The 12,033-nt window shown below is 44.2% G+C and overlaps 1 protein-coding gene across 1 annotated transcript in view; it reads right to left on the reverse strand.

The window, feature by feature from the left end:
* Positions 1 to 12,033, reverse strand: part of LOC140476577 (1-phosphatidylinositol 4,5-bisphosphate phosphodiesterase beta-2-like) — a 161,788-nt gene that overhangs the window by 93,418 nt on the left and 56,337 nt on the right. The window contains exons 4-7 of the mRNA XM_072569387.1: positions 6,037 to 6,177; positions 4,798 to 4,877; positions 1,750 to 1,803; positions 1,216 to 1,291 (exon numbers count right to left, since the gene is read on the reverse strand). Of these exons, the coding sequence (XP_072425488.1) occupies positions 1,216 to 1,291; positions 1,750 to 1,803; positions 4,798 to 4,877; positions 6,037 to 6,177 (351 nt within the window). The remainder of the gene's footprint in view (positions 1 to 1,215; positions 1,292 to 1,749; positions 1,804 to 4,797; positions 4,878 to 6,036; positions 6,178 to 12,033) is intronic.

The following is a 12,033-nucleotide window of genomic DNA, read 5'->3' on the forward strand; positions in this document are numbered from 1 at the left end:
GGTATGTTTCACATGAAAAGGTAGCTTTGATTGAGAGTATTCCCTAATTTCTGGAGAGCAAGGAGTTAGTTCTCCCTACATTTCTGTCTGGTTTGCAATTGCTCTCTGATCAATTTTCAAAATGTCTGCATTTTATACCCCTAACATTGGATCATCTCATTAGTTCGATGTTGGCAAAGCAATAAATTCAAACTCAATTGGATTTTGGTATCCTGGGGCATAATTTAAACTGATTGGTTAAATTCGAATTGTTGTCAAAACAGCAAACAGCAAAATAGCAACCAAAACTCCGGTTTCTATTTCACAGCCAAATGATACATAGTTTTAATTTTCCAGTACACTCTGGGACTGCCATCTGGTCATATATACAGGTGTTTGTAAGCTCTCAATTCAGAGCAGCATTCATTCTCTCTTAAAGGTACAGTACACATCTTCAACTTCATAACAATACAATCATGGCAGGTGAGAGAAGGTTTACTAGGCTAGAGTGATCAGGTTGACTTGTGAGAAAAGGCTAGACAGATTGGGCCTATATCATCTGGAGTTTAGAAGAGTCAGAGGTGACTTAATTGAAACATCTAAGATCATGAGGGGACTTGACTGAGTGGATGTATAAAGGGTTCTGGGAGACTCTAGAACTAGGGGTCAAAGTTTAAAAATAAAGGGGCACCTGTTTAAAACAGTGATGAGGAAACATACTTTTTCTCTGAGGATTAAGGGACTTTGGAATTTCCTTCCTCAAAAAGTAGTGCATGCAGAATCTTTAAATATTTTGAAGGCCGAAGGAGATAGTATTGATCTGATTTGTTTTGATTTATCATTGTCATATATACTGAGATACAGTGAGAAGTACTGTTTTGCATGCTATCCCGCTAATGTACGTAAGTACATCAGGGTAATAGACAGAATGAAGAATATAGGTTACAGCTATGGTGAAGATGCAAAGAAAGATCAACTCTAATAAATGAGAGGTCCGTTCATAAGTCTGATAAAAGTGGGGAAGAAGTTGTTCTTGAATCTGTTGATACATGTTTTCAAACTTTTGTGAAACAAACTTTTTCTAAGCAAGGGGGTGAAAGATTATCGGGGATAGGTCAGAAGGTAGAGTTCAGTTAATAATCACAGCAGCCACAACTTATTGAACGGCAGATTCTCCCACTCTTGACCATATGTTTACAGTAGTTTACAGCATGATATGGTTCAGTTGACACTCACCTTGAGCCTGGGGAGTTGACTCGCAACCAGTGCTGCTTCTACCCTCTTCCTATCAGCTGGAAACATCTGGTAAATACTGCAGACATGAGAGAAGAGAACACCCTGAACTCCACAAAGTAAAAACCAAAAGAACTGAAGATGCTGTAAGTCAGCAGAAATCGCAAAAGCAGAAATCGCTGGAAAAGCTCAGCAGGTCTGGCAGCATCTATGGAGACACATCAGAGATAATCTTTCTAGTTCTAGTCCTGAGGAAAGGTGACTCCAATTCTGAGGAAGGGTCACCCTCAACCCAAAATATCAACTCTATTTCTCTCTGCTGAACTGAGTTTTTACACCAGTTTCTGTTTTGTTTGTGACCCTTAACTCCACAGTGACTTAAATGACAGCAATACTTTATCATCAATGAGTTATTTAAATATCAGGATCAGTGGTTATATTCAATGATTTGTCCACAGAGATTATTGTTACATTTGAGATTTTTTAAATTCCAGACCTCCAAAGTTGAGATTATTTATTTTAAAATTCTCTACATACTTTCTGACTGGAATTCTTCTCTCTTCATTCACAAATAATTTTATCTTTGTGTACCTGCAATAGATAAAACAACAGAACCAGTCAACATTTCTCACAGATTCCTGAGCTCTCAGCGTGGACTGACCTACATCCATCAACTGCGTGGCCTGGGGGTAGTTGTGAGAACGGGTCACAGAGTGAAGGGTAAACCCATGAGACAATCAGTGAGTGGCTGGGTTAGTGATCACTGGGTGAGGTTGGGGGAGCTGGGGAGGTGTAGGGTATGATCAATGAGGAAATAGGATCAAGATGGCTCAATGGTTTGCATTGTTGCCTCACAGCGCCAGAGACCCAGGTTCAATTCCAGCCTCGGGCGACTGTCTGTGTGGAGTTTGCACTTTCTCCCTGTGTCTGCTTGGATTTCCTCTGGGCGCACTGGTTTCCTCCCAAAGTTCAAATATGGTGCAGGTCAGGTGAATTGACTGTGCAAAATTGCCCATATTGTTCAGGGATTTGTAGGTTAGGTGCATTGATCATGGAAGTGTAGGGTAGGGGAGTGGGTCTGGGTGGGATACTCTTTAGAGAATTGGTGTGTGCCTGTTCAGCCTAATGGCCTGTTTCCATGCTGTAGGGATTCTATGGTATCAGGCACTGATTCTTAGAGAAAAGGAGATTGTTGAAGAAAGGAGGCAGTGAATGATGGAGGGTGTGGGGCACAGTTGGTATGTGGCAGTGTCTTTGGGTCAGCATGTTTGTATGTATACCTGTGTGTTGATGTGTGCATGGCTGTGTGTATACGTATCAGTGTGTCTGTTTGTGTGTCGGTATTTGTAAGTAGCGTGTGTGTTTGACCATGGTAGGGGAGTTCAAGACTAGAAAGCATAATTTTAAGGTGAAAGGAGAAAGATTTAAAAGGGACCTGTAGGGCTACTTTTTCACGCAGAGGGTGGTTTGTACATGGAATGAACACCAGAGGAAGTGGTAGATACAGATACAGTTACGACATTTAAAAGATATTAAGACAGGTATATGAATTGGAAAGGTTTAGAGGGGTATGGGCCAAACACAGGCAAATGAGGCTAGATCAGTTTAGGAAACCTGGTCAGCATGAATGAGTGGACTGAAAAGTCTGCTTCCATGCTGTATATCTCCATGATTCAATGACCTCATGTCAGTACGTGTGTGTGTGTGTGTGTGTGTGTGTGTATGTGTGTGTGTGTGTGTGAAGCAAGAAAGTAAAAACCTACAGGATCACGGCGGAAGAGTGGGAAAGTCAAGATACTTATACATTGTTCAAAGTCACAGTTGTGATGTATGATTCAATGGCGTAGTAAAGAGTTTACAACTGAAATATATTTTCTTCTGCATTTGGATTCCTGATCTGGATGAGAAGCCTCCCAGTGGTGTCAGTGGGGGCTGTATCAGGGACCCAGCGCCTGGAAGAAGAACCCAGTCTCAGGGAACCTGACAGCTCCTTGGCCCTGTGACGGGGTAGGTTCATGAAGCAAGCCTGTAATCTCTGAGGGATGGGGCATGGACAGTGTATCTGAATCCACATGTGGGCAGGAGGCAGATGGAGTTTAATTTAGATAAATGTGAGGTGCTGCCTTTTTGGAAAGGCAAATCAGGGCAGAGATCTGTGAAACTTTGCAGCGGGACATAGATAGTTTAAACGAGTGGGCAAAGGTCTGGTAGATGGTGTAAAATATTAATAAACGTGGAGTCATCTATTTTGGTAGGAATAACAGTAAAAAGGATTATTATTTTAATGGTAAAAATTTGCAGCATTCTGCTGCTGTGCCGAGATACCTATGTGTCCTTGTGCATGAAACACAGAAGGTTAGTCTGCGGGTACAACAAGTAAGGCAAATGGAATTTTTGGGATTGAGTTTAAAAGCGGGGAGGTTAGGTTGCAGGGGATGCAGACGAGGTTCACTAAGTTTATTCTTGAGTTGAGCCAGTTGGCTTATGAGTAGAGACTGAGTAGACTAAGATTATATTCATTGGAATTTAGAAGAATGTGGGGGCTCTTTATATAAAATTATGAAGGGAATAGATAAGATAGAAGTAGAGAGAATGTTTCCACTGGTGGGTGAAACTAGGACAAGAGGGTATAGCCTCAAAATTAGGGGGAGCAGATTTAAGATCAAATTGAGAAGGAACTTCTTCACCCAGGGAGTTATGGAATTCCATGCTCAGTGAAGTAGTTGAGGCTTCTTCATTGAATGTTTTTAAAGCTAAGATAGATAATTTTTTGAACAGTAAAGGAATTAAGGATTATGGTGAGAGGGCAGGTAAGAGCAGCTGAGTCCATGAAAAGATCAGCCATAATCTTACTGAATGGTGGAGTGGGCTCGAAGGGCCAGATGACCTACTCCTGCTCCTAGTTCTTATGTTCTTATGACTCACACATTAACACACGCTGTCACCCACACACATTCTCTCACACACATTAACACACTCTCCCCCAGACCCACACCAATGCACGCTCTCCCTCAGACCCACACCAACACACTCTCCCTCAGACCCACACCAACACACACACTCTCTCTCACACTCACACCAACACACACTCTCCCTCAGATGCCCACCAACACACACACTCCCCCAGACCCACACCAACACACACCCTCTCTCTCACACTCGCATCAACACACACTCTCCCTCAGATGCCCACCAACACACACACTCCCCCAGACCCACACCAACACACACCCTCTCTCTCACACTCGCATCAACACACACTCTCCCTCAGATGCCCACCAACACACACACTCCCTCTCACACTCACACCAACACACACTCTCCCTCAGATGCCCACCAACACACACACTCCCCCAGACCCACACCAACACACACCCTCTCTCTCACACTCGCACCAACACACACTCTCCCTTAGACCCGCACCAACACACGCTCTCACACAGTCACACGAACAGACACACTCTGTCAGACCCACACTCAGTGCCTGTGAGGGTGTTGTATTTTAAAGAGTCCCTACTCTTTAAAAGGTGTTGAAGGTTGAAGGTGTTTTGGCAGAATCTGCACAGAGCTTTGACGAAGACTTACATTTTCTGGATGGAGACCGATCGAGGGGGATTGTGTGACAGCACATGAGTCGCGAGATTGAGTATTTCATCAGCCCAGCCCTATGGAGAACAGGCAAAGTTACAAGTGAGGGACCAGAGAGTGTGAACCTGTATCTGTATCAGCACGACACACACACTCACCGTCAGGACAGACTGGGGAGCAGTGCAATGTCAGAGCTCCGGGAAAGACAGAGCTCAGTGACTGCTTTATTTGCAGATTATTTTTCCAAGCACTGACAATGTCTTCCTGCAGGAAGCCCAAATTCAGTCAGAAACCACATCCTTCCAACTTCCGATGCATACTCCCTCTCCCCACTCACATCGCCAGAACAAAGAAAGGAGACAGGGGCCCGCCAGGTTCCTTCAGTCTTTAACCCCACTGTACCCTAATTACCCAGTCCAATCTTCCATCAAACAGCACAGACCACCCAACAATACTGAGGGAGACCTGAACTGCTGGAGGGTCAGTACTGAGGGAGTGCTCTAATGTCAAAGAATCAGTACCGAGGGAGCATTGTACTATCAGAGGATCAATACTGAGGGAGTGCTGCACTGTCAGAAAGTCAGTACAGAGGGAGTGCTACATTGTCGAGGGTCAGTGCTGAGGGAGTGCTGCACTGTCAGAGGGTCAGTGCTGAGGGAGTGCTGCACTGTTGGAGGGTCAGTACTGAGGGAGTGCTGCACTGTCGGAGGATCAGTACTGAGGGAATGCTGCGCTGTCAGAGGGTCAGTACTGAGGGAGTGCTGCACTGTCAGAGGGTCAGTGCTAAGGGAGTGCTGCACTGTCGGAGGATCAGTACTGAGGGAGTGCTGCACTGTCAGAGGGTCAGTGCTAAGGGAGTGCTGCACTGTCGGAGGGTCAGTACTGAGGGAGTGCTGCGCTGTCAGAGGGTCAGTACTGAGGGAGTGCTGCACTGTCAGAGGGTCAGTGCTAAGGGAGTGCTGCACTGTCGGAGGGTCAGTACTGAGGGAGTGCTGCGCTGTCAGAGGGTCAGTACTGAGGAAGTGCTGCACTGTCGGAGGGTCAGTGCTGAGGGAGTGCTGCACTGTCGGATGGTCAGTACTGAGGGAGTGTTGCACTGTCGGATGGTCAGTACTGAGGGAGTGCTGCACTGTCGGAGGGTGCTGAGTTGTGCTGATATTGGAGAGTGATATTTTTGTTGTGATTTCACAGACAGCCTGCCTCTCTGGAACACTGCTCTGGGCAGCAGTCTCTTACCTTCACCACATTGGCTTTGAAGGCGACAAAGTTATCGAAGGTCAGGTTCACGAAATCAGGTCCTGACACCACCGTGAGGCACTTGGAATAAAAATTGGACTTTGGGTTTTCCACATTAAAAATCTCCCGGATTTTCGGATGCTGTGAAATAAACAGGATTACATAATCATCAGAAAAACGCACGCTGGATCCAACTGACAATCGACAGTCAATCCGCTGTCCTGGATCTCTCACAGCCCTGCTGAGGATGGAGACAGAATCACTGAGGCTGACCAGGGACAAACAGGAGAGGGGCTTGGGGGTGGGGGTAATGGGTGTGGCACGGCCAGTAGGGTGAATGAGGGTACGTGAGGGTGGGTAAGGGTGTGTAGGTTTAGTAGATGAGGATGAGGTGAAGGTGAGTGAGGGTATGTGAGGATGGATGAGGGTGTGTTAGAGTAAGTGAGGTGTGTGACAGTGTGTAGAGATGGGTGGGTGGTCAAGATTAGGTGAGGGTGAATAATGTGTGTAGGGATGGTTGGGTGGGTGAGAGCATGAGAAGGTTGCTGAGGGTGTGTAAGGATGGGAGGATGGGTGCAAGAGGGTATGTGAGGGTGTGTAGGGATGGATAGGTAAGGGCATGTGAGGGTGTGTAGGGATGAGTGGTCGAGTGAGTGAGAATGTGTAGGGATAGGGACGGTGTAAGGGTATAGCAACGGAGGTTGGTTGAAGGTGAGTGAGGGGGTGGGGGGGTGAGTGTCTGTAGGGGGCAGTCACATTGAGCTGGGATCTCTGATCCTCACATCGGTTTGAACACTCAGTCCACGATCTGGAAAAACTTCCTGAAGTTCGGAGATGTGGGAGGAAATCAGCCACAGCTCATTTGCCTTTGACTTCCTTCCTGTGTTCTGGTTTGTCGGCCAGCTTTGATTGTCTAACTAAAGGTGAATCACTAAATTCAAATGAGGCAAGCTCAGAAACACGCTCACAGAGATCTTGCAGTCAACACATCTCCCTTCGACAATGACAACAACACCTCCCACATCATGGATTCGGAATCAGCATAGAGCAGGGTGACCTTCACAGGTCCATTGTGAACATTCCTCATCACGTTGTCATGGCAATGTTCAGTGAGAACTCCAATTGTTTCCCCTTTACCTTACTGTCATCTGGCATGCGATATTTAAGTTAAATCTTAATTTACACATTTTTTAAAATCATTCACAAGATTTGAATAGGAAGGGTTTAGAGGGATATGGGCCAAGCGCTGGCAAATGGGACTAGATTAGGTTAGGATTATCTGGTCGTCATGGACAAGTTGGACCTAAGGGTCTGTTTCCATGCTGAACATCTCTATGACTCTATTTGGGAGTCACTGGCTACGCCCAGCATTTATTGCCCATCCCAGGGGATAGTTAAGAGTCAACCACATTGCTGTGGGCTTGGAGTCACGTGTAGGCCAGACCAGGTAAGGTTGGCAGATTTCCTTCACTAAAGGTCATGAGTGAATTCGATTGGGTTTTACAACAAATAATAATGATTAAATGGCTGTCATTAGATTAGTTTTTAATTGCTGAATGTATTGATTGAAAATTGCACCATTCAATGTAATTGGCAATGAAAAGGTAATCTAATGACAGTCAGGTAACCATTATCAATTGAACCCATGTTCCCCTGAGCATTAGGCAGGCTCTCTGGATTACTAGTCCAATGATAATGCAACTCAGCCACCACCTCCTCTAGGAGTACTCCCTTTGGGTATTCCCCTAGTGGTACCTTTTCCATGTAGCAGGATCCAATGTACAGACTCTTTCCGGATGTTTCTGTATCTGAGTTTGGACATCCGATGGAACAAGCTCCCATACTCGGCTAGATAGTGAATACTGGTTTGTGGGAATCCTCCACACAGAGTTTCAAGTAAAGACCAATACTCCATTTGCCTCCACTATTATCCTTGGATCTTGAATGCTAGCTTCTTGTGGTTCGTGGGCGAGGACATCTAAATCCCTCTGTCCTGTAGCTTTCCGCAGTCTTTCTCCATTTAAGTAATATTCAGCTCCTCTGTTCTTCCTGCCAAAGTGCATAACCTCACATTTCCCTACATTGTATTCTAACTGCCAAGTTTTTGCCCACTCATTTAACCTGTCTATACCCCTCTGCAGACTTTGTGTCAACCTCACCACCTGCCTTCATGCCTATTTATGACATATGTAAACTTGTCTAAGTCATTAGCCTATATGTGGCCCAGCACTGAACCCTAAGCACTTCACTAGTTACAGGTTGCCATCCTGTTAATATTCCATTTTCATCCCAACACTCTTTCTTCTATGAGCTAGCCAATCCCCTATCTATGCTAATGTACCATCTCCAAAAGCACAGGCTCTTATTAAGCAGCCTAATGTGTGGTACCTTATCAAATGTCTTTTGGGAATATATTGCATTCATTGTTTCTTCTTTATCTACCATACTTGTTACATCCTCAAGGTACTGTAATAAATTAGTCAGGCATGATTTTCCATCTTGACATTATGTGGACTGTACTTGATCATATCATGCTCTGCTATTACATCCTCTGTAATACACTCTAACATTTTCCCAATAAGCTGACTTAGTTATAGTTACCAGTTTATTGTCTCCTTCCTTTTTCAAATAAAGGTGTAGCATTGCCAGTTTTCTAATCCTCTGGGATTTTTCCAGAAGCTAAGAATTCTTGGAACATGACTACCAGTGTATCCACTCTCTATAGCTACTTTCTTTAATATCCTAGAATGAATCCCATCAGAGACACTAGTTTCCTTAGTTCAGTTTGTCTCTTGATGGTTATTGTGTTTATTTTCTTCACTCAACCCCTCTTCCTTGTGAACAGAGTTTATTCACTATCAGACACACAGCTCATTCCACACTACCAATTCCACTTTATATTTATACAACAGCTTCACTAATTAATTATCCCCGTCTACAGCTTAACTTCTGCTGTACTGAACAATCCTTCATCTTCGCTTTGAAAATTTGTTCTAAAATCAAACAAATAGAAGCCATAGAAAAATAATCAAAATAATTTTGTCATATTCTGCATCTTATAACATAACTTTGAATACTTACCCTTCTTTCTAGAAACAAAAAAGTTACAACAGTTTTAGTTACTAAACAATCTGAACAGAAAAACAAACTTACTTTATTTTCTTACAACTTCTCATACCAGAAGACAACCTTTTTTGAGTATTTCAAATAATTTATTTGCAGAACCACCTTTACTTGTAAAACAGCTGTTGACTTACATCTCTCTCTTTTTAACTCACAAAAACGTTTATTTAATGAGAAGGTTTAGGAACTCCAGGTTACGATTTCCAATGTTGTTTCAAACTTTATGTTCTTCCCCAAACTCATCTGTAGAAACCATTTCCTTCACGAGACACAGGAGCTGTGCATGGTGACACTGTGATTGGTCAAGATCTTCCTTTCAGGCCTTTAGAATCAAAGTAGCCAATGGTGCGTCAACGTGGGGCTCAGTGAGCCGTGTAAAAATAGTTCAGGCCCTGGCCTAGTTCCGAGATAAGTATCCTGATGCCCAACACTATTACCAGCTCCAACCACGCCTGGATTGACTTGAATGTTGGGTAAAATACAATGTGTTTCCCACCGTGGTACCTCTTATAGTTGAAGTAATGCTCAGCATTTTGCTCGTTCCATTGCAGTTTTGCCTTGTAATCTTACAGAATCTCATGATATCTGTGTCCTACAGTCGGCTCTGCTGTTCCTCCAAGGATACCATAATCCACGCTACAGACGTTCATTCCCAAGAAAATCTTATTTTTAGATTCATAGATTCACACAGTGCAGAAAAGGCCTTTCAGCCCATCAAGTCAGCACTGACGTTAACTACCACTGAAAGTGCACTAATCCCAATTTCCTGCGCTTGTCCCATATCCTTGAATGTTATGATATTTGAAGTGCACATCCAAATATTTTTTTTAAAGGTTGTAAGGTTTCTGGCCTCCACAATCTTCCCAGGCAGTGCACTCCAGATTCCCACCATCCATTGAGTGAAAACTCCCCTCTGAATTTTCCACTCCTTATCCAATGACTATGCCCTCTCATGATTGACCCCACAACCAAGGGGAACGGCTACTCTCTATTCACTCTGTCCATACCCCTCAGAATCTGATACACCCCAATCATGTCCAGGTTCAGTCTTCTCTGCTCTAAAGAAAACAACCCAAGCCTATCTAGACTCTTGTCACAGCTCAATTTTTCCATCCTGGTGAACTTCCTCTGTACCCCAGCTAATGCTATCACATCCCTCCTGCCATTTCTCCAAACCATATCTGGATCCAATATCTGAACACAGACTTGTATCCAGGGGATGGGGATGGGGGATTTGGGGCCAGGTCGATGTTGATTCAAAAGGTCATACACCATGAGACTGAATCGGTCCTCTACATGAGCCAACTTCTCAAAATCCCGCTTCCCAAACATTCCCAGCTGGTTGATCCCTGGAGAGATGGCTGAGGGAATGACCAACACAACTTTCAGCTCAGCTTCCCACATAGCATTGGCCAAGTACTGGATTCTCGTTATGTAGTGGATCATCTGGATGAGCTCTTTGCGTTTTAGATTAGATTAGATTACTTACAGTGTGGAAACAGGCCCTTCGGCCCAACAAGTCCACACCGCCCCGCGGGAGCGCAACCCACCCATACCCCTACATCTACCCCTTACCTAACACTACAGGCAATTTAGCACAGCCAATTCACCTGACCTGCACACCTTTGGACTGTGGGAGGAAACCGGAGCACCCGGAGGAAACCCACGCAGACACGGGGAGAATGTGCAAACTCCACACAGAGAGTCGCCTGAGGCGGGAATTGAACCCGGGTCTCTGGCGCGGTGAGGCAGCAGTGCTAACCACTGTGCCACCGTGCCGCCCACCAAGTTGACTCCATGCCTCCAATACTCAGCCTTCGCAGGCTGTCCTAACGCTTCCAACATCTCTGAAGACTTGCATCTTCTCACTTGGTTTTGAGCATCTGGTCTCTTGTTAACATTTCCTTTGTCTCAGCAAGGTCAGACCTCAACCTTTCTTCAGCAATGCCTTCTGTCAAATATACATTGTCTCAAAGACAGAACATTAACTTCTATGGGTTAATATTTCTCAGATTGCACTATGATTTCTTTCTGAATGTTAGACAAGCATACTACCATAACTATTACTTCCACTATTTCCAGTGTTTCAGCAGCTAAGGCACTTTTGACAACCCTATTTATTTTCTTTGCTTTTCCCAGGTCATATTTATTATTCTTTTCTACCAAGAATATGATAAATTTTGATATGCTAGAATACCTATTATGAGATCAGCATTGGATTACCACCAAAAAGGATTCACTTCATATCACTTCATATTGTGTATAGTTCTGGTCGCCATATTTCGGGAAGGATGTAGAAGCATTGGAAAAGGTGCAGAGGAGATTTACCAGGATGTTGCCTGGTCTGGAGGGAATGTCTTATGAGGAAAGGCTGAGAGACTTCGGTCTGTTCTCATTGGAAAGAAGAAGGCTAAGGGGAGATTTGATAGAGACATACAAGATGATTAGATAGGGTAGACACCGAAAGTCTTTTTCCTAGGATGATGAAGTCAGCTTGTATGAGGGGGCATAGCTACAAATTGAGGAGTGATAGATTTAGGACAGATGTCAGAGGCTTCTTTACGCAGAGTTGTAAGGGCGTGGAATGCCCTACCTGCTAATGTAGTCAACTCAGCCACATTAGGGAGATTCAAACAATCCTTGGATAAGCACATGAATGATTTTGGGATAGTGTAGGGGAACGAGCTGAGAACAGTTCACAGGTTGGCACAACATCGAGGGCCGAAGGGCCTGTTCTGTGCTGTATTGTTCTATGTTCTATATCTTCTAGGTTACCCAAAGATAGAAACTTGAGTGTGTGTTTTTCTAAATTTAATTCCCTTAACATTTTCTTAACTCTGTAGATTTTTCTCAACAGGAAACTTTCCCTTTGTC

Source organism: Chiloscyllium punctatum, chromosome 4 (genome assembly GCF_047496795.1).
Source record: "Chiloscyllium punctatum isolate Juve2018m chromosome 4, sChiPun1.3, whole genome shotgun sequence".
NCBI lineage: Eukaryota > Metazoa > Chordata > Chondrichthyes > Orectolobiformes > Hemiscylliidae > Chiloscyllium > Chiloscyllium punctatum.